Raw genomic sequence first — 27634 nt, forward strand, 5'->3', positions numbered from 1 at the left:
GATGTTCATCTTACTTTAAAGTAGTTTGCAGCCAATCTCAGTGAACACACGGTTCAATATGATCTCAAGGAAGTAGATTTTCTGTTTGTTCTTCAACTGGAGAATGATTAAGCCATGAAGATTTTGTGCTTTCCCCCAACATTGCACTGGCATTCATGCAGCTCTGTGGGGAGAATTAGAATAGACTACCCACAGGCATTTTTTTTTCCATGGTATATAATGCAGTTCCACAGTTGTTCATTTGGCAGCATGCACCGAACCCAGGATCTTTAAATTTCAGAGTACAATATGCTTTCTGCTACAGCTGGATGTGCCCATAAACTTAAAGGCTGGGATATAAGAGGAAGAAAAGCCCATTTTTCCTGTCTGCACTTGTAATATCACAAGGGATCAGTGGTCGAGCATTGACTGTGCCACACAGCCCAGCTTTAAAGTGAGAAGCACTCACTTCCCTCTGCAGTAAGGGCAGAGATCACAAGAGAGGAGATATGGGTACTTTTAACATGAGCAGCAGCAGGGATTGGGAAGCTCCAACAGATGATCAGGACTTGCAAGGAGAAGAGCAGAGAAAAGAAGACACCAATTTCAGGGAGAAAAAATGTTAGACAAATCTTTTTTTTTTGTCCTGTGCCTCTGTAAGGTAGGAGGAATAATAGTCTCCTTTGTCATACTGTTTCCTTTGCTATATGGAACAAAGTGACTTTTCTTCTCCTGAATTTTGTTTTAAAATGAATATTAGTTACCACTCATCTGCAAATATGGTTTCAAGTGTGTGAAGTTGTCAGGAACTCCTAACTGTATTGGTTGGTTGGACAGGCTGGCATGATCTGCTTCTGTGACCCCTCAAGTGGGACCTCTGGAGAGAAATCCTTGCTGAGTCTGACATCAATGTAGCGTTGTGGTACCCTGTCATGCGATATAATGTGTGGAAGGAGGGCAGCATCCAGGTCTAGAAGTGGATTCTTCAGCATCGCACCTGCAATATAAACAAAAATAGCCTAAGTTCACATTTATGTGTGATTTCTTATTTAACAATATATTGTTGAAAGAATGAACAAAGAAACATAAATAAAAATGGGAATAATTCAAAATGTCACATCACTGTCTCTGCTGTTGGTTTTCACGGTAGTGACGCTAAACCACATCAAATAGGCTTGGATGGATCCAGCTGTTTTCCTCTGGAGTCATTCATGTGTCTTCTTTCAGAAAGCCAGGGCCAGCTTAGCAGAGTCCTTTGCAAAGGCTCAGCAAAGTGACTTGCTTCATGGGTTCAAAGGCACTAATATAAAAAAGTCCAGGGAACTGAGAGTGCAGCAATACTGCGAGCCACAGCTTCAGGAGCTCCTAAGTCTCTGTATACCAGTGAAGTCCCTCCCAGCTGTTTTTGTTGTTGTCGTTGTTGTCGTTGTTGTTGTTTTGCTTTGATTTGGCTGGCCAGCACAGGAATTTGGGATATTCATAAGCTTTCTGCAGTTTATTTTCCTTGACCCAGGGGCTGTTTTTCCATGGTTTAAGTGACCGATGAACCAATTTCTTACCTAGCACTGTGCAATACAGCCCTGACACCTAGTGGCTGATCTTTTAGCTTCAATACCCTGGGATGTAATCTCTGTGTGTCTGTCTGCTGTAGCAGCCTCAAGCAGAGGGGCCCTTGCTGCACATTTTTTACATAATGAACATGTTTCAACTTTCGGGCTTCCTATGCCCAGATTGATGAGGCCAGATTGGCTGCAGCTAGGAATTTATGGGGTAGCCTCCCAGGTTCTATCACTCCTAAGATTTTTGCTAACAAGTACATTTCCTTTTCTATGTCTCAAACATTCAGAGTGCTTGCCAAGGATGAGAGGGTTTTGGCACTTGAAAATCCTCACGTAACCTGAATATTGGCAGTCCCTGAACAATAGGGAGGTTTAGCATGTGTCTGTAAAACTGATCTGAAAAGCTACTAAATGCAAAGGCATTCTTCATCTGTTTGGATTCCTGCAATTTCTTTTGGTTAAATGTACTCTGCTGGGCTCCCAGTGCATGGACTGTCTTCAGGAAAGTGTTTCTGGCAGTTTGCAAGTAGTGTGGTTTGCAGATCTCAGAAGCGTCGTCTGCTCTGAAAAATCTCACCAAAGCCCTGTTGCCCTGGTGAAATAAATGTCATATCCATTTTGCAGTGAGGTATGTAAGCCTCATGGTGGTGGTGTGCTTATTCTAAATACTGCAAGTCAGCCTCAGATTTGTTAATGGGATTGGGGAGTTCTTAATGTGTGTCCCCTGCTGCAACATGCTTCTTGAAAGGCCAGAAGGTGAGGACAGAGAATAATACAAAGCCTCTAGTAGCAATAGTGAGAAATGTCCACCGTGCAGATTTTACTTGATGATTTGACTAGCAATGAACTCAAAACTATGCCAGTAAGCGCTGAAAAAATCTGAAAACATCCATGGAGATCTTGACCTTCACAAGAATACAGAAAGGATGTTGCTGGTACAGCATTCCAGTGCTCATGTTTCCTGTTTATAGGTGCGTCATATGGCACAGACTGGCTTATGCATTGTTATTGACTCCAGGTTTAAGCCAGAAGGCCTGTAATGATCATATCGGGCAGCTAACTCATTCCGTGAAGCAGTGTATTGGCAGCTGGCGAGCACACGGTGGCACAGCAGAGCAGGAATCCCAGCCGGGTGAGCAGATCCGACAAGCTGGGTGTTCAGGTCCCGGCCGCAGCCTGGCAGTGCAGGAGTGCTCTGCAGCCTGCCATCTCCGAGGCTAAGTCCAGCTCTGTGTCACAGTGTTGGCTTCTTAATGTTCCCTTCTTAAAGTTCTTAGTCATTTCATCTGCAGATGCACATTCCCTAGAGTTATGGGTAAATATCAGCCCAGCCTTTATTGGTACCTAATTAATCAGCTCGTCTTAGCAATTCCCCCTGCAACTCCCCTGCAACACAAAGTTGCAGGTTTTGTGATATCTCAGCTGTACCAGCAAATTAAAACTGTGGGATAGTCTCAGTGATGTCCTGACTCTCAGTCTTGCCTCCAACAAGCAAATTTGAAAATTTTTCTTAATTCTCTTGTGATTTCTTAGAAATTCAGTCAAAAATTTAAGCCTCACTGTATGTACTTGGATTTTTGCAATTATTTTTCTTTTCGCATCATATAGTTTTCTAGAGGTTTGCTAAGAAACATAACATGTTCTAATCTTTTGTTTAATGCAGCAGAATACTGGCCCTTTAAGGCCAGAGGGGATGTTTTGCAAGATTGGTTGTTCATGTGCCTAAGCAATTCTGTTTAAAAAACATGTGATGTATCCTTGATAGAGAGAAGAGTGTCTTGGGAGCTATTAATATCAAGGCAAGTTAGACTGGAGGGTCATTGACCCCTTAAGGGCATGGAATTAAGAATTTTGTAATAGGGCAATATAAAGTTTCTCTTTTTCTCGTCTGGGACAAAGATATGCCAGCATTATGAGCTTCAGAACTAAGAGTGGTTAGATGAGTGAAGAGTTAACCAGATACCTGAAGGAAGATTGGGCTAGTGTGTACTCCCCAAGCTAGGAGAAAAGCCCGCTGATAATAGTTGAAGGGGAACAGGAGGGTGAGATTCTAAATAAACATCAGGAGTGGAATGCTAATAACAGAATCAGTTAAGAGATCAGTTGAGACCCCAATGCCTCCCCCCAACCCTTAAAAAAAAAAAAAAGCTGATGAACTTAATTTAAGTAGATGCTTGGAAAGGGAAATTGAAGCAGACCCTTTGCAGGAGTTGTTTCTACCACGAGGGAATGCCCTGAAGCACTCTCTGTCTAGCCTTGCCATTTGAATTTCCATAACCTTGATGTCAAGGTTATTTAATAGCTCTGCTTTAGCATTATCACACAGAGCTCATTGCTCCAGCTGGTTATGTAGATTAGAAGTTAGCTGGGAATGTTTTTGGTGGAATGATTTGCAGATGGAGAATGTATTACTTTTCAAAAGTTTTGAATTTTGTGAAATTCAGATTTACTAGAACAACAACAAAAAAAATCGTTCCAGGAAAACCTGAAAAATGCATCATTGCCTAGAATTGCCTGGAATGCCTAGAATCACTTGCCCATTAATAGTACAGAATTGATCAAAAGCAGCAGATCCAAATCACACAGAGAAACTATTCCAACAGACTGCCATGGAGATATTCAGAAGCTCCTCTTCAATGAAAGATGGTTTTAAAATATTGTAATCACAAACTGGCCCATTTTTTTCAGGAAAAACTTTCATCTCCCACTCATCTCTGTTTCTCTGGGCATGCATCGTTTCTGAATAGTACCTTGTGCACACTATTGAACAATAACAAAAATAAGTACAGTGATTTCTATTCAGAAGCACATTTTGTAGGAAACTTCCAATACTATTGGTAATACTAGGTTGGATTTCAGTCCTGCTGAAGACTCACCATCCAAATAGAAACAGCCCACAGCTATTCTGGCACCCCATGAGTTAAGAGGAACTCTGCATAAGAGTCTAGAGATATTGATGATGTCAATCAATCTTTTATATAATGTTATAACGCTGAACACTGTGCATTTTTGTTTCCTTGTAGACCTCAAATTCTCAACTTGAGTTAGAATGAGCTTTATGGCAGGCAAGAAATAGAGCTCAAGCTCTGCTCCCTTTCTTTCTCCAACCTTTAATATGTTCCTCCAGGGGTCTTAAAAAGTGTTTTCTAGGTAGGAGAGTAATTCATCTATAGCTCAAAGGCCAGGACTGTACTACAGATTTTGCCATGACACAGTTGGGCAGAGATCAACACACTGGGGTGTGACCTGTCAGTAGTGTTGCCAGAAGCCACCTTTGTAAGAAAGCTTATCTGTCACTCCCAAGGAATCAAGAAGCTATACTGTAAAAACATTTTCTGCTGTTACAAGCTCATCTGCCTGAGAATGCTGTGCCAGCATAATACACTGCATATTATAAAGCATAATACCTGTGCTGACAAAGCACTGCCAGTCTGGACCTAACCTAACCTGCTAGGAGCAGCTTCCTGTTCCCCAAGCTACACAACAGAAAAGGCACAGAAAGGAAAAAAGAAAACAAACAAACAAACAAACAAAACCAACAGCCTTTTTAACTGTTTCTTGTTGGAGAAACATAGTAATGTAGTAGTAATGTGGTCCCTGGTTGTGCTGCTGGGAATCAGGTCAGTTTATATCTGTCCCCAGAAGTCAGTGACAGACTTCAAATGTTAAGCAGCCACTCTTCATTTTCCATACCTTTCTTAACTCTATCACATGTAGTTTCCCTTAGGTCAGTAATTTTCTCTACCTTCATGACTGTATTCCTCCTTTGAACCTTTTCTTTTCTGCAAACACATCCTAAAAAATTTCAGACCAGAAGGTGAATTAGTAGAAGTATTCCATGAGCATGTAACCAAATGTGTTTATCACAATGTGATAATGTAATTGATATATTGCTTAGAAATCTCTGTCCATCTGTCTGTCTGTGTCCCTCCTACCTTCCCCAACCCCTCCTACCCCCCCATACCACCCCTTTTTTTACCACAAGTGACTCAAGTGACATCCTTGTAAAGTGTTATTCCTGGGAGGAATAGTGTCTGAACTCAGTTGTGCTTTCATACATGTAGGTACCAAATATCCCTGTAAATTAAAGTATTGTCACATGCTTAGTGCACATGATTTCATGGGCAGGATGAGGCTGTCAGAATTTGTGTCTGTAATCTGTGGTTCCAAATGAAGTCTGCAGTTTTGCTGTCTGCAGCTTGTTCCCATCCTCATTGTCTGCTTCACAGCTCACATTCAACCTCTGAGTCAAGGTCATAGGCAGTCTGAAAATCAATTTGCCTCCACTGCACCTTCCTCAACCTTATTTCTTTTCTTATCTTTCTTTACTAAAGAGCTGCCTGCACAGACCTATATCTGATGCACTGGGACAAGTTCACATGTGCAAAATCTTTGCCAAATAGGAGGCCTGTAATAAAATTGCCTGTAAATAATCTCTTCCCCTAGCTATCATGAGCCTTTCAGATCATTTATACTGAATACTCATTCAAATCTTGTCAGTGCTGCATTTTGCGGCTGTTGATTGAAATGGTAATGAAGGCAAGTACAGCCTCCCAAATTGTTCAGTTTTTCACAAATACACTTACAGGCAGTTAGCAGTGTTACAATTGCATCTGGCTCATCGACTGTTAAGAACAAGCTAGCTGTGTCTGCAGGGCACAGTCGGCGTGGATCACAGTGAATCCTATATCATATTTGCCTTGCAGCTCTGCAGTATGCTTGCTGATTCCCTTAAGTGAAGATCACTGAAAAAGCCCCTCGCAATCATTGTGGCAGGTACTAAACTGTAAAAAGTATGTTTACAAATAATTTTCCTAAGCCAACTCCTCTTCTTTTTCTGGGCATAGCCCGCTATCCTGCCAGTTACCGCAGTGCTCTGATACTATTTTTGGTAGTAATTTATTGTTTAGCTTGCAATTATCTGATTTACGTATTACAGGAAAAGTAGAATGAGGAAGCCATCCATACTTCTAGGGCTTTAAAAACTATGCTGGTGTTTAAAGAGCAATTTTCTTCAAATGCCCCTCAAACCATAAAGCTAAAGCTACGGCCATACAGCCATAAATGCCAAGATCTAGGACTGCCACCACAGCACAGGCACCTTAGGATTCTCTGAACCTTTTCTTTCTGGTCTCCATCAAAATCAGGCATTGAGGACCCTATGGTGCGGTCTTCCTTTCCATTCCTAAACTCTAGTTTGTCTTGTTGGCAGCAGGAATATTTTCTTCAGTTGACCTTCCCACACCTGATAACTGCGTTTCTAATCACAATCCACACATTGACCTCCTAACAAAAAACCTAAGCATTAAAAATGTATGAGACTAGTAAAGGGGGGACAGCTGAATGGCTACATTAGCACTAAAGCTACGGTGGACCTGAATTATTGATAGAATGGGCGATTTATACTTTTCTTTTAGCTATTGAATAATAGATTAAAAGCTGCACAATAAGATTATTTTCATTACTCACATAAATAATTTGTTCAGTTAAAAAGAATGAGGAGAACAAATGAAAAGTGCCCTGGGGTGGCAAATAGATTTGGCTTTAAAATGTTATGTTCTAGAGCATATATTCATTTTGGACCTATTTTCCAATAAATGTTTTGATTTAACAGATAAATTAGGGAATGTTTTCTATAATTTAGGATTTATGTATACAATTTGTTTTCCCTGAGTGTAACTGTGATACTATCGATGAAGTTTATCAATAGAGAAAAAAACGATGTATTCTGTATTAGTGGGTGCACATGCTAACCCAAATAAAATATGTTATTTAGCAGTTAAAATTACCAGACTGATTCATTCCTGCATATCTGGTCTTTATAATTGTTATGTTTTTGAATCCCTCATTCTTGCTCTGTACAGCAAGACACACTGAGAGGTCACCATCTACATAGCCATAGAGATGTATTAAGTTTGTTTGATTTTGTTTTTCCTATTTAGCCTGACTGCAGCAAAAATAACCCTTATGTAAGAGTTTCCAGGGATTAATACTGTTTGGCTTACTAGACTGCCTTTGGCTATTAGATCTCCTGTCTAGTCATTGATGTACCCAGCAAGAGTCCTGTTGCAGATTTCTGTTAATCAGCAGCATTCTTACTGCAGGTATTAGATGTCATGGTTGCCCTGAATTGTGAATAGACAGTTGCCTCTACATTTCCACTTGTTCTACTCTTCTGCAGGGCTGGGTGATGTTGACTTTGAACCGGACAGCTCCTTTTCTATCAGCCTTGAACTTTTTTTCAGCACAGTCTCAGCAAGTATCTGTTAGGCTGCCCGGGCAGCTTTCTGCTTATATCCCTGTGGCAACAATTTTAAAAAGAGAAAGAGGAAGCAAGTTTCCTTTAAATGAAATTATTCAAACACATTCGTTACAGCCACTATGGAAAATTGGGACTTCCAGAATAGCATGCTTCCATTCTTGTGTTGGTATTTTCTCAGTAAAAGAACCAAAAGTAACAGCTATCAGTATTGCTTCATGTAAGTATCTCAAAATGTTATATTTCAGTCATGCTATGTATTGATTTAGACTCCCCTCAAGTTGCTTGAAAGATCTGCAGGGATTTGTGATTCTTTAGAGTATCTGTGGATGGGAGGCTTTCCATTTAATGCAGCAAATTGGGATCAAATTTATACAGATTTGTACCTTTTAGTAGTCACACAGACTTGTTTCCTTGTACTCCCCCAGCTGACATGGAATAAGCAGTATCAATGCACTTATTGACACAACCTTCTGGATGACTCAGCCTTCAAACTACCCCTCTTCAATCTCCATGCATGTTCAGATGACAAGTTCTCAACAGGGATGGCAAAAGTTGCTAGGTTTTGTGATGCTGAAGTCTGTCTGGTGAGAGGAGAAAGCAGCCAGTCTGAGTTCAATGTGAGTAGGCTGCTCAGTGACTAGTGGTGAAATGGAAATATGTACCACTGACCTACTTAGTGTTGGAAGTCTTCATATTCCATTATTGATGAGCTGATCTACTTAATGCCCCCCTTGTTGTGTGCAGCTAGCTCAGTGTCAGGGTGATTTTAACTTTCTTTCATTTCTGGACTAATGTAATTAGAATGTCCCTGTTTTAGAGTCTGACATTTTCACCCAATGAAATACGTACGGGCTGAGTCAGAATTTTGGATCTGCTTTTGAAATCTAAATTTAGACATGCAAGACTGTAAATTTTAGTCTGACTAATGTGATAGGGGCTATAAGGAAAAATGCTGATAATGCTAGAGTCTTGTGTTTTTTTCAGTTTAGAACCAATTGCTTTTAGCAATAGATTTAATTTAAGACAGTTTCTGCAGAATTCTGAAGTATTGGAGTTGTATTTTTGTTTCTTAAATACAAACTCCAGCAATCAACTATGTTTATCACTGTTAAAGAAACTCAGTTGCCTCCAACAACCTAAAAAAGGAAGATTAGATCCCAACAAAACTAAGATGTTATTCTAAAAACTTTTTTTTTTTTTTTTTAAGATATTTTCAAGACTTACTTTTGAGTTTGGTATATGTCATGCAGGTAGCTAGAGATTTGAATGTAGAGGTACATCTTAGCTCGTATAAATGACTCCATTCATATTGCTGAAGAAGAATGTTTTAATTTTGGAAGCTACCTTCTTGTGTTTTTTTTAACTGTCAGGGCTGGGAATCTGATAAATGTAACTGTCAGCCATGCATAGCATAGGGAGAAGGGAGAAAGAAGTTTTCTTGTGCTATGTTTAGCAGTGTTTATGATGTAAAACAGCAATATGTCTGGACTGTCATAAGTTCTTTAAGTATTACAACCTTGTTATTTAGAAACTGTCTGTATGACTATTTGGGTTTAACTTAATAGTAGCCTCTTAGAAAAACAGGAAGACAAAGAAGTGAGTCAGTCCAGGACACATCTTGGTAAACACTTCAGGGTAGGCAAATGGCAAATGCCTAAATTATTTCCTTTGAGCATATAACTTCCTAGGTTTCTGCCAAGGTAAATAGCTTACATTGCCCAGTGGTGGGTACAATAGGTTACAAGTGCTGTGAACTAAGAAGGGGATATTATACTGGGAGTTGAGGGAGATCCATTGAAGGAAAATGAGTCTCTCCTACAGACTCCATTAGAGTAAGTACTATGTTGAGCCATCTGGGTTTTCTAATGGTGAAAACCTCCACATTACGTTAGATATTGTGCAAACACTGTTAAAACATAACATACTTCTTTCCAGACGCTATTCTTTTTTTCTAATATTAAATATTAAACGTGGTATTCCTCTGTGAAGACTGACAGGTCTTTCTGTTGTTGGTTATCACCATGAGCCAGGTAGAGTGAGCCACAAATGTTGCATCCTGGCAGATCTGCTTAGATAATGACCGCAAACACAGAAGATAATACCTGTGTTACTGAACTTGCTCTAAAAGCAATCGCAACATAGAGGTAAATGCAAACAAAAAAGCACAAATGCAGCTAAGTTTCCTGCAGTAGCACGAGCTATACCAGCACTGCATTGATGGGTGAAGAGAATAATTTTGTGTTATCTTTCCATTCCTCTGCTTCAGTTATCTATGAAGGCTCTTCTGATGCTCTTGTTTCAGATCTTAGAGATCCTAGAGAGTTGCTCTGCCAACAGATTAGCCAGTATGAATGTGTGACCCAGAAGTGTTGCTGATTTTTGATAATATGATAATATTGTTGAAAGGTTTTTGTTTGTTTGTTTGTTTGTTTGTTTGTTTTTTCTTAGCCATTCAGCTAGTCCCTTTCCACAAAGGCACTCTTTGGAGAAAGGAACCACTGGATTTACAGTCCTTCATCAAACCTAAGGTTATGGCCTGTGATTTACCGTCTTCTTGACTGCCTATTAGGGTTGCTCACCCACCATTTTGTCAGAGAACATTGAATCACTGACCTATTTTCATCTCATAACTGCAGCGCAGACTGTTTTGTTGCCTCTCCCCAACATTGTCCAAAATTAGGACACAGCCTATTGTAAACTTGCATGTACTTCAAATGATGTGAATATAGTATGGGTGGAGTCTATGGGAAATTAAGTCCAGGGGTTCCCCACTGCAATAAGATCAGCTGAACGTGGCTTTTTTTTTTTTTTTCTCCTTCTGGGGAAAGGAAGCACCAATTGATAAAAGCAGCTGACTAACACAGTTAGCATTTCTGTATGGTAATTATTTGTGTTCTGGCAGATGAATCAATTAAAAGGTCATTACACCTATACAGCATTATCTACACAGTATATGGACATCCTGTTTATTTAAAAGATGAAAAGTGGCAACTTAGACATCCTAAATGAAGATTTTGTTGTCTTTTCAAGTTTTTATTTCCACTGCCTTAAGAAAGTCACTTAGAAGGTTAGTGGGACACAGTAGTCAGGGTTTTTCTAAATTTCGTGGGTAAAATTTGTAATAAAAAATTGTAGAATAGAAAATGAAGAGAGCAGTATCATATGACCCCTCAGTCCTGCTAATACACAGCATACTGCTGAGCTTTCATCACCTGATGAAAAATGTTAAGAAGTTTGTATAATCTTGGCTTCTGTAATTTCAAGGAGAATAGTTAATATTTCAGTTGTATACATGTTTCTGTATTATTCTGTATATTGGAAAGGTGATTGCTAGAAATGTGAAAATAACACATAAATGGTACATAAATGGTGAAAAGGGAATGATTCTTTTTGTCATAGAATACAGGGCTTAATAAGCTCCCAAACACTGTTCAGGCAGTAGTGGTAAAGTAGAATTTAGTAACACAAAATATCATGGAAGCCGAAGTGTGTATTGGTTCAAAATGAGATTAAATAGCTAGTGAGAGATAGATCTATTTATTATATACAGTGGCATGAATGTTGTTTGCCTCTAGTTAAAATAGCTTAATGCCACTGATTGCCAGACAGTGAGAAACACAAGAGAATGTGGATTATTTTTCATTTGCCCAACTTTTATTCTCTTTCTTAAGCGTTCTTTCCTGGTCACTACCAGGGAAAAGATAAATGGAGCTTTCATCTGTTCCAATATGCAAGTTTTGCATATTCATATAAATGCAAATGCTTAGTGTCAAATCTATTAATAAAAGTATCCATCCTAAAAATCTGTCTATTTCTGTCTGCTGCAGCTGTCTGCGTGTCAGAACTCACTGTGTCTCTTCTTCTGTCACTCATGAGTACAGAATTCCTCCGGTAGACTGTTGAATTATGGAAGGTGTGAGTTCAGCTTTGTGAAATATTGCACAGAAGTTCAAGAATCTTATTTCCATTGCAATATTTTGTTACAAATTTAATCTAGGCCTTCATGCCTAGCTCACTTGTGATACCCATTGAAGTGAACCTCATTGATACTACAGCTGAGCTGAGCAGTGCTTTTCCAGATTTGCAATTTAGACGAAAACGCAAAGATTTTTTGTTCATTTTCTGTTATCTGCCAGGGTATAAAAAGCACAAGGCTTCCAGAAAATAGTGAAGGATATCATCCATTGCACCTTGTACTCTTAGGTATTTATGCTTGTGGAAATACAGTTATGAAATAATACTAACTTATAAATTAAAGGAGAGTTCAGAGTTTTGACTTTGGAAGGTGCTTGACAGTAGTGTACAAAACAGAAGGAAATCAGTCCTGCTAGTGATCCCTCCCCATCTTAAGAGATTGTCTTTGAAGGACTTCAGCCCTTCAAGCAAAATCAGATCCATTGCTATCCATTCTTGGTTGGTTTATGCTGTTGCCTAACTTTGGATTGATCTTTAGCACTGTTCAGTAGAAAGGAGGTTAGCCCAATACCATTAATAACTTTAAATGTGGAAAACTAGGTGAAGAGAAATAAAACAATAGTCACAGGAAACTGGAACCGAGTTTTCTTGAAAAGGCAGGTGTAATGACATTGCCCGTCAGACTACAGTCTGACGAGCAATTCAGTTGCAGCTGGGAAAATGACTGGGTTCTCCAGCTTGCAGACTGGAGATTTGAAAACATACCTGAAAAATTGGTGAAGTGTTCCTATTCCCAGCATGGAAACTGGACAGGTAGAGAAGTGAAGAAAGAAATGAAAAACATGAGGAAATATACTATGTACAGATCTATAACTTTTTAGAAAAATTGCCAATTGGTTATGCTGGTTTGAGAGTATTTATATTATCATAGACTCATGTCCAAGAAACTAAGAAACTATTTCCTGTAAAATGTTGTGAATCTCCTGTCTCAAAGCATTGTAAATCAAGGTTTTCACCATTCACCAAACTTGACTTGATAATAGTCAAGTCCTTAATCAAATTCAAGATTTTTTTCCTGTATACTAGAGAAAATTCCCTTTATGGTAGGATTTGTTTTCCACTGTGAAATGTTTTCTATTGGGCTTCTATTCATAATTCAGTTGTCCCCACTTTAAATTTCTTATCTTCCATTTCATTGTTATACTAAATGGATTGCTGAGTGATGCAATGAGTGATAAAGTCGTGTTAGGTGAAGTTTATTGATTTATATTCTGTGGATGATTGCCTTATTAGAAATCAATACTTTTTACAGATTTCCTAGGTTAATTAAATAAAATGAGGACTGAGACGATATCACATGCCTGCAGTCAGGTTAAGGGTAAGTTGTTCTCTCTGCTTTGAGTAGAGTCTGGAAGTCCATTCCTGGAAGTCCTGAAGCTTTGTGTCCAAACAACATACAAGAAAAGATAGAGGGAGGTGGATAAGGAACTGCTCTCTCTGCAGCCACTTTCCTGGGGCTACCACATCAAGATAATGCTTCTAGTGATGTTATCTTCTGGTCTGCATCTCTTCCCCCCTGCAGAAAGGAATTGGTGCTAAGTGAAAGAGGCAGCAGAACCAGGGCAGTAATGCAGTATTGTGAGAGGCTGTGTCTGAAGATTAGAAATAAAATCTGGCATCCTGTCCTTACGGAGAGTGCTCAGGATATGAAATTGCCAAAAGGCAGTTTTCTTTAAAAGGACTGTTTTGCTGATTTTTTTTTTTTTTTTTCTGGACCAGTAAGGAAGCCAGTCTAGGATCCTTTAGGAATCCAGTCTTTTTCCTCTGAACAATAGTTTGGTACAACAGGGCTGTAAACACTCATCTATTCTAAATACAAGCTCTCCTAATTTAAAATATCTTCTCTATAGCCTTTTCCAAAAGCTTCATGAATAATTTAAAACAAACTAATAAGAGAAGGTCAGTGGTAATTTACTTAGCCAGTAATTCTTGTAACTCTGCATTAAGAGGTGGTAGTTCCTTGCTAACAATGCTACTGTTGTCTGAGTCCTTCTAGGCAAAGAACCAGAAAACATCTCCAAGCTAATTGGAAGCTACATGAAGCATTCATCCTTTCAATGCATGTAGCATCCCATCAGAAATCCCAGTGTCTAACAGTGCATTTATTGATAGAACTGGCTTCACAAACTAAACAAGTCAGCTTATTGGAGCACTGCAGTTCTTGGGCCAAAGTCATTGCCTGTTTCACAGACACACTAGCATAAAGAAACTATGTAATGGCTGGGCTGTGAAGCAGATTGTGAAAAGGAGATGTGAAAGGATGGTATATAGCATGTGCACTGTAGGGAGGGTGCTTTTCAGTAAATCAGTGCATAGAGTCAGAGGTGACCAGTAGATTTGCAATTACAGTTAATGCTCCATGATCCATGGGCAGTCACTCCAAACGTTGATTAAGCAGGCTGTGCGTGCAGGGCTGGCTAAGGTGCCTCATGATGCAAGTGCGTGGAAGCATGGTGTACCTGATCTGCTCTCCCAGAACGCAGGTTTATCTGGGTTTCTGAGCCCCTACAGCAGGTCAGGCCAAATGGAAGCTGTTCCATAAAAAAATAAAATAAAAAAAAACACTTTGTCCCACTGCTGTGCCCTCCTGAGAGTCCTTATTATCTATATTTTTCCACTATCCAGGTCTTCCCAGCCCCCTGAAGACTCCAAAGAGTGGAGATCTGTCAGCACTTGAAGAAATCTGTTCCTCAGGAACACAGAAACAGCTGTTGGGTTGATTGTGGAGAAACAACTGTCCTTCCTCACTGCCTGTGTATCCTGGGCATCTGCAGGAAAGGGGTATATGATTTTAAAAGTATAACAACAAGAGTGCCTGTGGGATAGCTAAATTGTGCTGCTTAGGTTATTGCCAATGTTTCACTAGCAGATTTTCAAGGTGCTGGTATGTAATAATAATTTTGGTTGCTCTTTTGAAGGTTATACAGAATGTTTTAATTCCATTAACTTCCTTCTTCGGAGTTAACACAGCTACAGTAACTCTAGCACAATGCAGGAGGTCTGGACACCACCTCCATTTTGGAACTGTTCCAGTGGCTTCCTGGATTGCCAAGTCCATCTGGTGTACAACATCCATCCTGCCCAAGCCAAGTGGCATTGGATTATAGAGGATTGTGTTCCTGGCTTGCTTGCTTCTTAGTACAGCTGAAGAGTAATCCAGCTGCTCTATTTGTCTCCTGCTGTAATCTCCTAGGCCTTTTCTGGGTGGTAATAGAAAAGTAAGCAGTTTTAGAGTGTATTCCTCCAGGAGACTGGTATTGCCTCTCAAGAAGATGTCTCTAAAGCCTAAAATACATTACCATAATACATGACAATTTATTATTTATTGTTGACTTTTAGCATAAAGATTTCGATGTTTGCTAGATGAAAAATCTTAATTGTAGTCTACATCCATCCAGGTACATTCATTTGAATTGCTTGATTTTCCATTTCTTTTGGTAGACTGTAAGGTGTAACATTAGCTAAAGAAATGTAGGAACTGTTTATTAGTTTCTTTGTTTATTTTTGCCAGTACTGCCTGACAATGTGGGCAACTTAGACTTACAATGACCTCCCTGAAGACAAGCCAAAAGCAGCTGAGGTCCCTCTGCTACTCAGGATTAGGTCAATAGCCATTACCATCCAACACTATTGTAGACTTTTTCTTTATTTCTTTAGCTAATAAAGGAAAATAGCATACCTCTAGACATATGACTATTCAGTTCAGGGAAGAATCCTACCCTGCTGATCTGAAGAGATAGGGCACAGCTCAGTGAAGCATGGTTCACATGAGAGTACACATGATGAGGATTTGTGACACTGATTTCTGAGGAAATCCTGCAGGTTTTAGGAGTAGTATGCTATCAGTTTACCGGTTGTTAGACTGAAAATGAAATATAGGATTTGGCACTGCAAAAACACAGCTTCCCTAAAACATGATTAAAGCATAGAGAGGAAAAGCAGGATGGGAAGGGTTATGGTATACAGTGGTGACTGATAAGGACTATAGCTAAGCTGGAAGGAAAAAGCTTTTATTGGAAGCTGACTAGAAAGGTGGAACCTCCCTTTTCTGGTTGTGAAATCTAGACTTTTTGGAGGGCTCAGAAAAACACTCCAGAGCAGCAGTTTATAGCTTGGGGTTCTGGGGTTACTACCAGTCTGTAAAATATTAGAACAGAGATAACTTTTGGGTTCCAAAATGTAATCTACAGTAGGCAGTAATGTTTGTACTTAGAGTCGTTCTCTCTGTTATTTATTTGATTTGTGCAAGCTCTTGGTTAACATGAATCTCTATCTTGTTTTTATAGATTAGTCCCAGCAAAGAAGTACTAGAAAAATTTCCCTTAAGGGCATGAGGCTGTGTACAATATTACTGGGAATGTTAAAAGTCCTTTTGTTTGACAGAGTAATCAAATAGGTCCATTTAATTGGGGATGCTTTATCAGCACTTCAAAGAGATTTGCCTAGAACTTTCTGGAGGAAGAAGGAAGAGAAAAAGGAGTATAGTGGGACATGTACATGCCTAATTCTTAAAATTCCTTCTGAACTTCAAAATCATAGACCTAAATTCCAATTCTGAGGTCAGTCTGTGGGTGCATTTTAGCCTGGAGAAGTAAGAATGTCAAACCAACATTTCTTGAATGCAAATACTGCCTTTTTCTTCCTTTTAAGTGTCTGTACATATGTATATCTGTATAAAATCTCTTAACATAAATTCTTCACATTTCTATTGCTGTCATCATACAGCTCTCAATCAACAGTAACTGTCCTTTTTAAACGAATCTCATCTGTGCTTAATTTGTGTTTCAACGATAGCACTTAATCATACAGTGTAGCTGTCATCCCATTTAATAAACACTGAAGGAAAAACTAACATACCCTTTTTTAACATATTTTTTTTTAAATTAGCTTTATTACATGATTTTTACGTCAAATGACTTTTGAATTGTGAAAAGAAGTGAAGGGCATTTTTGTATCTGTAAGTATGATTCACTAGGTGTTCCAGTTTTTTATAGATTGTAGTTGAAGAGCACTTTTGAGAGCTGAGTTGATTCAAGAACTGTCACATTATTAACTGAGGCTTTGAGGAAGCTAGCAAAAAAAAAAATATATATATATATATATCCTTGAATTTCAACCCTGCTTTTTCCTGCCATCTTTTCTGAGTTGCGTATAGCAAGCTACTTCCAAATAGCTAATCTCTCTTACAAACTAGCCTAACCAACCTTGCCCTGATAGAGTCGAAGCTGTAAACTCATTTTTTTTTTTTGTTTGTTTTGTGTGTTGTTGGTTGTTTTTTTTTTTTGTTTTTTTTTTTTGCAAGATGTATCCTGTAGGTGGTTAGATCATCATCTTAATTATAAATGGATTTGAAGGAGTTGGTTGCTATAGCAACAGTCTATTTAGTGCTTTTTGCAGAGGAAAACCCAATTTGCCGTTATGTTTGAAGGAAGGCAGAATGGCTGAGGGAGGGAGATTGAGTTTGCATTTCCCTGAGCCGCAATTTGCAGCATCCCCTGTGCCAAGGAGGTATGTGGGAGAGCTGCTGCATTTCCTCAGCATTTTTTCCACCACTGACAAACCCCTTTGCTGTTTTTATAAAATACAGCCTTATGTGGTTTTAGAAATGCAACTGCACCAGGGTTACTTAAGGATAACACCTAACTGATTAATTCCTAAACGTGCAGCTGAAAACAGAGGGCACAATCTCCCTTAAAAAGATGGAGCTCTGCAAATTTACAATACAGTGTCTTGCCCAGAGTTTCTACTGCCATAAAGGAGACTCCCTCTTTGTCTTTACTGAAGTCAGATGTTTTTTAAAAATGTATATTCTTCTATTGATTCATCTGTAAACATCTCTGTGGTTGTGTATTACAGCCCAGAAGCCTCCGTAGCTTGATTTTTTTTCTCTTTATTGGCTGTGAGATGGAAAAACATAACAAAGGTGAGTGGTGGAACAAAAATACTTACTCCAGTGTCGTCTCAGGTTGTGATCCTTCCCTCCCTGCCACCTTCAGTCACTGTGTACCACCTGCACCTCTGCCAATGTGGCCAAAGCACAGAACCCAAGGCTCAGTTTTGAGGCTGCTGTTGGAGTTAAACAGAGCTTTTGCAGGAATGGCACTGCAGGTGCTGTGCAAACCTGGTTGTTCTCGTAGTGTGCTGAGCACTCGATTTCATTTTGTGCATAACAATTTATAACATGCTGCAGATTGGGATTCTGTAGAGTCAGCACGTCTCTTTTTCGGAATTAAAGAGGGAGGAGAGGGGAGCCCACAGTAGTGCAGCCTTGCTGGAGCAAAGGGCTGCTTCTAAATGATGGCTTTGCTTCTTCTGTGTGCAATTGCTTTCCCAGGGCTTCCCCACCTCTCCAGGCTCAGCCAGTGAGGTGGGGATGCAGGGATCTTATGAGCCCAGGGAGCAGGCTATGTCTGCCTGAGTAAGGTTTCCAGGCTCTTGGTGGGAAGAGCTGTCTGGGAGGGATACTGGGCTGCCAGGAGGTGCAGGCTTGGCAGGCAGGTGGGAAGAGGGAAGGGGGGTGAAGGAGGTTGTGTCGACCAGGAGGGAGCAAAAGGAATGTACAGAATGTGAAAGGAAAGAGATGAACCTGTGCGAGGCAACTTGGAGTCAATGTTGTCCTGAATGGAAAAGGGGTAAATTTGGGAAGGAAAATTAACACAGTTAGAGAAGATCAATAATAGGGAGATAGGCCATTAAAATCTGCATTCTCCTACTTTGTTCTCTGTTGTGAAATGAGAATATTTCAATTTGATATAGGGACAAAGAGGGCCTTCCCTTTTCTCAGATCTCAAATAACCTCCTTACCCTGACCTGCTGCCATCTGATGGTGTCATCTGAGCAATTGTCATCACTGGCTGCCACTGGCACTAAGTGAGCTTTACCTGAATAGGCCTCCCACGGTGCTTGGAGAGAGAGGTTTAAATTTAACACCTTACTCAGCTGGAAGAATCTAACATGCAGCACCTCTTCGCTCCTTCTTACCCTGAGCTGCATTGCTGTCCAAGAACTGTGAACTTCTTTCTCACTTTCAAGTGGTGTAAATGAGATGCAGTCCCTATGCTTTGAACGAAACGAGAAATTTGCCACACCAGATGTATGCAGTCTAGCCTTTCTTGAAGAACTGAGAAGGAGAGCTGCTTAAACAAAACAGCCTTCCACGAGACCCAGTAGGAAACTGTGCTCATTTGGGATATTTCCTTAGAAGAGTCCTTCCAAATGCAGTTCATTGTGCAGGCTCCCTGTGCAACTGTTCATTAGAACTGACTCACAACAGCAGAGCTTCATGCCTTTCACTGTGATGGTCAATTTTTTTGCTTTTCTTCCCACCCTTATGTCTTCCTGTGCATCACAGCAAAACAGAATGGAAGCAGGTTTTATTCAGGATAGCAGAAACTGATTCATCCTCTCATTGAAACAAATGGGACGATATTCAGCTAAATTCCATGCAGATACTATAATGTCATAAACTTCCATAACCAAAGCCTGATTTGTATTTTTGCAGTTGTGTCACACCCCCAAATAAACAGTTAGTTTGTTTGCATTCTGCCTTAGTTTCTCCCCATGTCTCATACAGAGGTGCTGTTTTTGTACACTATGTCCCATCCCTCACCCCATATGGCTGCCCAAAGAAACTGTTCTTTTTTTTCCTTTCCTCCATTGCCACCCCCCTCAAGATCTCAGATGCAAGGCTGCAGAGACTGGGAGACAAATTCTGCTCAGTTTTAAATCTGGGAATCATTCCCCTGGCTCCACATTCATAGTGGTGCAGAGAAGAAGAGAATGTAGCTTTCTGTACTGTTGTCAGCAGGGGAAAAATAGAGTCCCTATAAGACTGTATCCATGGAAACCATCCTACTGCAATAGCAAGTAAAGCAGCAAATCAATCTCTTCAATTTTAAAATGAAACCCATTTAACAGCATTACAGTGCATCTGCCATGTAAGAAATCATCTGTGCTGATAACTCTGTTGAAAAACCTTTCTCTAGCAAATAAGCTGGCAAGAACCTTCCTTCATTCTGATAGAATTCTGATTTGGGGTAGAATAAGCATTGATGACAAGGTCCCATGAAGACAGTACGATGAGACAGAGCCAAGTCCAGCAGCAAGAGTGTTCAATGGAGGAGAAAATTGTTTAATTTAGCATTTAGCCCAAGTATCTGGGCACATGGTGACTAACACTTGAATGTTTTAGCAGAGGCAATGACCTGTCACCTCTGTCTCCATGCTCCTTGGTTATGTGGTACCGTATGTGACAAACAGGACATTTGTACACTACAACGCTTTCCTCGGAATGGGAGTGCGTGTGTATGTGCTGGCACATGTGCGTGTGTGTGGCTGGTGGACTGTCAGATGAGATTTCAGTATCTGGTTCAGTGCAGGACAATCTGGGCAAATCACGTTATAAAGGTGTATGTTTCGGAGCCAGGGGCATTTCCAAGGCAGTGCATGTGCTGGCTGTCTGTGCATTTTATTGTTTTTACATTTTATTATGTGAGACTTGGGAGAGGACCTCTTTGCTATGCCATGGAGAAAGCATAGGAGGAATATATGGATTTATTACTCCAGGTTTTGAATATGTTACCCTGCTCTTTCTCTGATGTGTCCATTTCAGAGGGATTCTGCCTTTATTTTTTCACCTATTGAGGCATCTCTGTGACCATTTTGAGAAGTAATACTGTAGTCTATCAAACATTTGCCTATATACATATGAGGCACATTCTGCACTGCCTTTTTGTCTAACTTAATCCCTGCAGTCTCTTCCTTTCCTATGTCTGGCTGATAGAGAAATACCTGCCTGGCAGAAATGCAGCTTTACTTTAGACAAAGGGGATAAAGTTGAACAAGGAGGCAATTAAAAAACATTACAGAAATTGCCTAGACTGCATGTAGCCCTGTGGTTGGTAAAGATCAGATACACAATCCTGTGTCACTTCACAGTGTCTGGGCTGTATTTTATCAGCCTCTGAATCTCAGTTCCTTGATAACAGCAATCACATATGCCATGCTGTCTTCTTTCATCTACAGCTGCACTATATATTATGACATCCCCTCTTTGATAGACAGTTATGTATTCTTTTCTGACCTGAGGGCAAGCTTATTCCAATGCACTCCTTTTAGTGCTATCACTAAAACACAGCCAAAAGCATCAACTGGTGCGTAATGTGGCTGCTCAGCATTCGAATGAAATGAGCACGTATTGGTGGGAGCACGTGTGGTTTTTGCCACTCCACCACGTTTACCAGTCAATGGAAGATGCAGTTCAAACCGCCTTAAGTGGTAGAAATAGCTCAGTGGTCTGAAATGCTGCTGTCTGCAGAGATGCCTTTGGTCTGCCTGAGTCAGGTGCTGTGACATGCAGTATTGTCTGCCTGTTCTGCCCGATCCAGAGATTTTCACAGCCAGGAGAAGAGATCCCAACACACTGCTTTAGGACAGGGGTCCCTTGTTGAGACTGAAGAGTTTCCTGCTTGAAGACAACTAGCTGGGGATTTCCAATGTCTGCATAGCCCTTCTGTACCCCCATACAAGGGTGCTGTTTACTATCAGGGTTCAAAGTCCTGTTGAGTTCAAATATGAGACATTTGCAAATTTTTGTTGAAAACACCAGGGAAGAGAGAAACAGAAGAGGAACTGGGACTGCCACTTCTTGCACTATTCATCACTGAAGCTGTGCATCTATGTTTAGCATCTATGTTTAGAAACCCAGGAGGCCAGGTGTGGCTCAGGGAAACACCGCGCACTAGTTGCAGCAGAGGGGATGGGTTCATTTGTTCCTGTATGCATGGGGACATGTGGAGAGGGTGGCAATGGATGGAGACTTAAATGGCTTTTTCCATCAGCTTTTCCTCAGCCTGTGATAAATGATAAGAGAGTTGACTTCCTTCCCCACCATAAGAGTCCATGGGAGAAGCAGGGGCTGCACTGGAGCTGCTCATGCAACATTTGTTTTAAGGGACAAAGCAGGGAGCTGGCTCTGTCTCTGTCACTTCTCACAGCTCCCAAGTCTGCCATTTTAAAGCAGTGAACCTTAGAGCATTCTTTGTGTATAAGCTCCTGGGGTTTACACAGGCATGTCTGAAGTAGGAGTGTTTCTTGATGATGTCTGTCTCCATGGATTCAGAGTTGGTACCATGTTTGTATCTTGCCTCATACACCACCACCCCCGTGGTTAAGGTAAAGCTCCTGAGCCATATTCCAAAAAAACTAAGATTCCCAGCAAACCTTTAAGCCATCTGTTAATGTGGGCAGGCAAGAAGACATTGGGTAGGAAAACTCAGTCATATGGCAATGTTTATATGTGTCACCATAGCCATTTCTTCTAATAATGTTAAATGCCATTTTAATTATTATGTAAATTCATTTTCTGTAAGAAATTTGTAACCAACAGCAAGCCTGTAGTGAAATGATTCCTCTAGATGAGACCTTTTCTCAAAGTCGCTCAAATCCCATCTATATTTCAAAATGCCATTCATTTTACTGTTAGAAAACCTCTATCAGAAATTGGCAGGCCCCTTTTGGAAAAAAAGCCTGCGTTATCACTCTGGCACACAGGTAACAGGGCATGAGATGTGTCACATTTCTGACACCACAAGCATGAGTGCTGACAGGCGGTGACAGCCAGCAGCTGCCATTTGATACAAGGCATTAGAAAGTGCCCCGGGTGCAGTGATGTCTACTCCCATACGGTGTCTTGTGCAGAGCAAGGACACAGCCAGTTGCCACGTCTGACAGTCACAGCAGCTATGGCTCCATTCTCCATTTCTACCAATAAGCAAGTGAATTCTCAAAATTAGAATCTCTCTGTGAATTCCTAGCCTGCAAAAGCTGGGATATTCTTGGCAGTACCTGTGGATTAATATCCACAATGAACTGAAAATATTGGGCCAATACATACACTGATCTGCTGTTCTAACCCAAAAAGCTGTGCTGAGCACTGGTATCTTGCATATATGATCTATGACCACAAACTGCTGAACAGGTTATAAATGGATAATATATTAGTAAAGGGTATTGAAGACTGACAGTCTCTGGCTCTTAACTTCACAGATGCCCCTGAAAAACACCTCTCCCATGCATTGGAAGGCTTGTTAGTGGCGAAGGGCACTTTCATGAAGATGTGGATAGCAAAGTGGGTGGCTGAACCTCCCAGGACTTGAAATTGTAAGGATGCTTTGTGCTCACACACAGAGAGAAACACTGTTCTTTTTATTTTGTGCTTCTTGGGAAGCCTTTTGAGATCACCAGGAAGCAGTCACAGTGCTGTGAGCAATAAGAGCCAGGGAAGTGCTGTGCTGTCTGGGCCCCTCTATTCAATAATGAGCTGTTCATTAATTCTCTGTCCTGTCCCTTACTACAGCCTCTTCTCCACCTTCCACCACCTCCAAAGGCTTCCTTCTTAGGACAGATTCCTCTCAGCAGCTGGAGGTCAGAGGATTTCTCAGCTGGAGTAGAGTTAGAGCACTATAAATAGAGTCTGCTCTGGCCTAAAGCCTTGTGTGATGGACAAATCCAAACGAGCACAGAGGCTGTGGGCTTGCACAGAGGCTGTGTGCTTGATCTGCCTGTTGTACCGCAGAGGTGTTTCATACACCATGTCAGAGACCAGTTGCTGGATGTCCCTCTGCTCTATAAGTGTGGTGCAAAGACTTTCAAAAGCTAGAGGTGCAGTGCAGACCCTGTAATCCCACTCCTGCACAGCCTGTCAAGTTGTGCTTGCCAACCATGAGGTTGTCTTAGCCCCAGCTTCCACACTGCCTGAGACCAGCTGCACTTTCTGGGGAGAGCCTTCCAGCCCGAAACCCTGCTGGGAAGAGCATTCTTTCAGTAATCTCAGCAGCAGCAGAGGACTGTTGTGGGCTTTCCCTTGTGCTGAGGGTGCACCACATGCACACATCTGCCGGACAGGGTATGTCTGACTGCCTGTGACAACACTGTCAGTGCTTGGCTTTCTCAAGTGATCCCCCTGTGCAGCAGCTCACGCATAAGGACTCCAGCAGAGAGCTGTCTGATGTCCAGTTGTCACCAAGGAGGGGAAGCAGGGCATAATTTTGAAGCTGTCATTATGCAGCAAGAGCATGTCATGATGTGGTGAGAATCAGGCTGAATGCTTTCTGCAGTCTGTGGCCTGGCAGCCGCGTCCCCAGTTTTGTTCCAAACACGGCAGATCCTGGAGAAGGAAAAGGAGAAAGTTTCCCTGCTTCAACTTGTGTAAAAACTGCTGCACTGAGGAGGAAGATTGGGCTTCAGCCTTTGCATGACATTCATAAGATTCAGTGAACGTGATACCTTCTGTACCTGGCCTCTGGTATGGAGAACTGTGTAATTGAAATTCTGATCACTCTTACCAACCACACTAATGTGACATTTATTTTTTCACATTTATTGTGTATTATATGTTTGTCATTCACATTTCACATTTATTTTCAGACTTCCCGTAAGCACTCACCTTCTCTACACAGGAGTGTTATTGCTGGTTCCTCCCCACCACTGCTGTGTCCGGGGCTGCTGCCTCTGGGTGAGGGGACAGAGCTGTTAACCCTGTCAGGCATCTGCAAGGGGACTCTGCATAATGCCAGGGCCCTGGGCTGCCCTGCTCGGCCTCCTTGTGCTGCAGTGACTCAGCTGGAGGGATGGAAGTGCCATAGGGAGCTGATGAAACAGTAGCAGGTATGTCTAAGCAGACAGAGTTAAAGAGAGGTAAAAATGTTGGCCTGCTGAGCATTGTAGCAGGAACAGAATCGCTTCCAAATGTGAAGTCTTGTAAATAGGAGAACGCTTGATTATTTAGCTGGGCATATTCAAAATTGATCTTGTCTCTAGCAACTTCATCTAGGACTTTTGCTCTACCTTTCTGGTCCTCGGAGCAAATTTGCTCCCCATTTTGTTTCAAATGATATAGACTGCTGGCTTGGAAACTTGTTTCATAATTGTATTGGTTTGTGCAAGCAATACTGGAGTATTCTGGCTTTTGAGCAACACAATTGCATTCATTTTGCAGCAGTAGCTTGTTTTTGTACTGAGACATCTTACAAATAATATTGTTCATTTCATTCCCAATGTATTTGTCTTCCAGGTGCTTGTTTTCATAGCCAAGTTTTAGTGATGCCACTTGCGTTACGCATCGCTCTAAGAGCTGCACGATGTTAGTGCTGCTCTCCCTTGGTGTGGGGCTGATGTAGCTCTGCAAGCCTCTGAGAGTAAGAGGCTGCGGTGGTTTGTCACAGCAACCAGACAGAGAGTGATACATTGGTTTATTTCTGTCCTCCCTCTCAAGGGCATCCGGAGGTGAGGTCGCAGCAGTCTTATAGGAGTAACATGATTCTACTTCATGATTATCATTTAACAAAAGGCTTTCAGAGCTCTGTGAGCCACTCTGTCTGTTCAAGCTCTCTGCCAGTGGAATTCTATCTTCAGATGTCTCGTATCCTTCTGAACTTGTCGCCTTCTCAGTTGAAGATGTCTGCAGATTGTCTCCATTTGCCTGTGATTGTGGTGCATAATTTGATGCACCAGTGGTTTCCGCAGTCCCAGGCACTGTAGATGAATGCTCATGGTGATTACCTTCCCTTCCTCGGAAATCCAAATCAGATGTATTAGTGCAAGAGTCTCTTTCAGCGACATTTACTGAAGAGGCCTGGGTTGCACCTTTGCTTTTGTCCACAGACACCCTTCGGTTAAATGAATCTTCCTTGCTTTGTTTCTCCCGCTGTGCTGTGCTCACGTTGTGCTCGGGACCAGGGCTGGGAGGGATTGGTGAATGATTACCCTTTTCTGGCTGTGGCTGAGGGCTCTGAAGAGAGTCTGGGGAGGAAACAAGCCCCGAGTGTTTTCGCAGCCAGTTAATTATCCCCATGGTTAGTGAAAGCTCAGTATCACAGAGCTTTAGCAAACATTCTTTGCCTTTCCATGTGCTGTGGAAAAAACCCTGGCTGATGATGTCTACAGCTGGTTGGGAAGCCGTGTTTTCCTCAGCTCCAACATGAAAGCTGTAGATGGACAAAGGGATTTCAATGGCTTGTTCTGAAATGCTTTCAGATGTACACAAGTCATCATCTAGGACTGGGTTTATTTTGACTTCATTTGAGTCATAGAAGAGCTCATAAAGGGCATCTCCACTGTAGCTGTCTCTTGGAAATCTGCCTGGGACCCCAGGGGTCTGAGCTTCCTTCACTTCGTCATCTTGTCCAGGAGAGAATGAATCGTAGTAGCCTTCGTCACTTGTGGATATAGATTCCTGGTTGTCACTTTTTGGTGTTTCTGTTTCTGTGGAGCTCTCTTTGGAATTGTCACCGTCTTTATCAGGTGACATGTGGGGGTCTGTCGCAGATGCAGCAGCTTGGTTTCCAGCCTTGCCCATGTCAGAACCAGGCATCGTCAGTAACTTCTTATCAAACAGCGTGCTCTGATGTAGCCTCACTGATTTGTTAATGTTGTCCCAAAACTTCCCAAATTCAACAGTCTCATTCTGGCCCGGAGAGGCCAGCTGCTCCACACCCCCTTGGAAGGAGCCCATGATGGGGCTCTCTTTGTGCTTGCTTCTTCTCAGCAGAACTTCTTTGCTGTTCTCCAGCTCCAGGTGGGCAGAGCTCTCATCAGCAAAGATTTCCCCACAGCCAGTGAGGGAGTCAAAGCTCTTCAGCGATGCAACATCTTCACACAGAGGGTTGCAGTAGTCATAGGAAGAGTCAGACTGCAGTTCACTGTCTGAGCAGTCTTGTGACAAGCAGTCGGCTGCAAATGGTTCTCCAGTTTTGAAAAGGTACTTTGCGAGACGCCCAGGCAACTCACTCTTGCAGCCTGGAGAGGACAGGTTCTTGTCCTTCTCAACCAGGAATGCGAGGCTCTCTGGTTTATTTTTTTTAATATGAAATATATCTCTGAGCCCTTTCTTTGATCTCTTGAGGGATATCCTCTTCCTGGGGATGGTTTTTGCAACAGCTGGTACAAAAGGCATCTGTGGCACAAAGTTCCTGTAATCAATCATCTGACTGCTGCAGGCAGACTGGCTGGGGCTTACTACACACTCTTTCTTACTGCTGGAACTGGACATCCCCGAAAAGCTGATGCTGTTGACAAGTCGCCCTTTCCCCTTTCCAGAAAAACCTTCCTCACAAGCCCTATTGCTAGGGCTGCACTGCTCTGTTTTATCTGCTTCACTAACACAGTCATGGGTTTTACTCTTCCTTACAAGTTTGTAGGAGGACCCAGATGACTTGTCCAGGCTGTTGTCACCAGCACCATTCCTTGCTGCTCTGGTGGAGAATCTGTAGTTCTTGTGTGCGGCCAGGTATGCCAGCTGCACTTCAGCTACACTTTGGTTTCCCTCCAGGGCTGCCTTTTTGTCTTTCCCTATATCATTTTTGTTTGTAGAAGCTGTGTGCTCTGGTGGCACTTTCTCGTGTTGCACACTGGATTTGATGAAGGTTTTTCCTCTCTTGAGCTCCATGCTGTTTTCTCACATCTGTTTCTGTAAAGGAATCAGCAGAACAAGAGTACTGTTAGGTTGATGGCTGGCACTGAGCAGTCAGCTAAAAGTCTCTGAAGAGACCAGCTGGAACAGGTGCTCATCTGTAACTGGGGAATAGAGGAGCAGATATTAAGTGTTATAGCATTATATAATTGTTGTTGTTTGCCACCTGAAATTCCCATCGCTGGTATTGCGTGAGAAACAGAGCAAGTGAAAGTTGAGTTTGTAGAGGCAGGAAGATCCCGCAGGGAGAAGACAGAACATGCTGCGTGTTGGGAGGTGAGGCCCCAAGAACATTTTGTTCATTAGAAAGAAGGGGTATTTGGATTTAGGATTAGGACTGTGGGCATTGGAAAGGTGAATCTGCACTGCGCATTGCTTAGCTCTTTCTAA

The 27634-nt window shown here is 41.5% G+C and overlaps 1 protein-coding gene across 1 annotated transcript; it reads right to left on the minus strand.

Annotated features, from left to right (window-relative positions):
- Positions 1-873: 873 nt before the first annotated feature.
- On the minus strand, positions 874-27220 carry AMER3 (APC membrane recruitment protein 3; the record flags this gene model as incomplete). Its single annotated transcript, XM_082766914.1, has 2 exons — positions 874-976; positions 24221-27220. One exon carries the CDS (start codon positions 27218-27220, stop codon positions 24239-24241), a length of 2982 nt encoding a protein of 993 aa, XP_082623040.1. The 3' UTR covers positions 874-976; positions 24221-24238.
- Positions 27221-27634: the final 414 nt, after the last annotated feature.

The sequence above is a fragment of the Aythya marila genome (assembly GCF_965140915.1).
Source record: "Aythya marila genome assembly, chromosome: 9".
Classification (NCBI taxonomy): Eukaryota; Metazoa; Chordata; class Aves; order Anseriformes; family Anatidae; genus Aythya; species Aythya marila.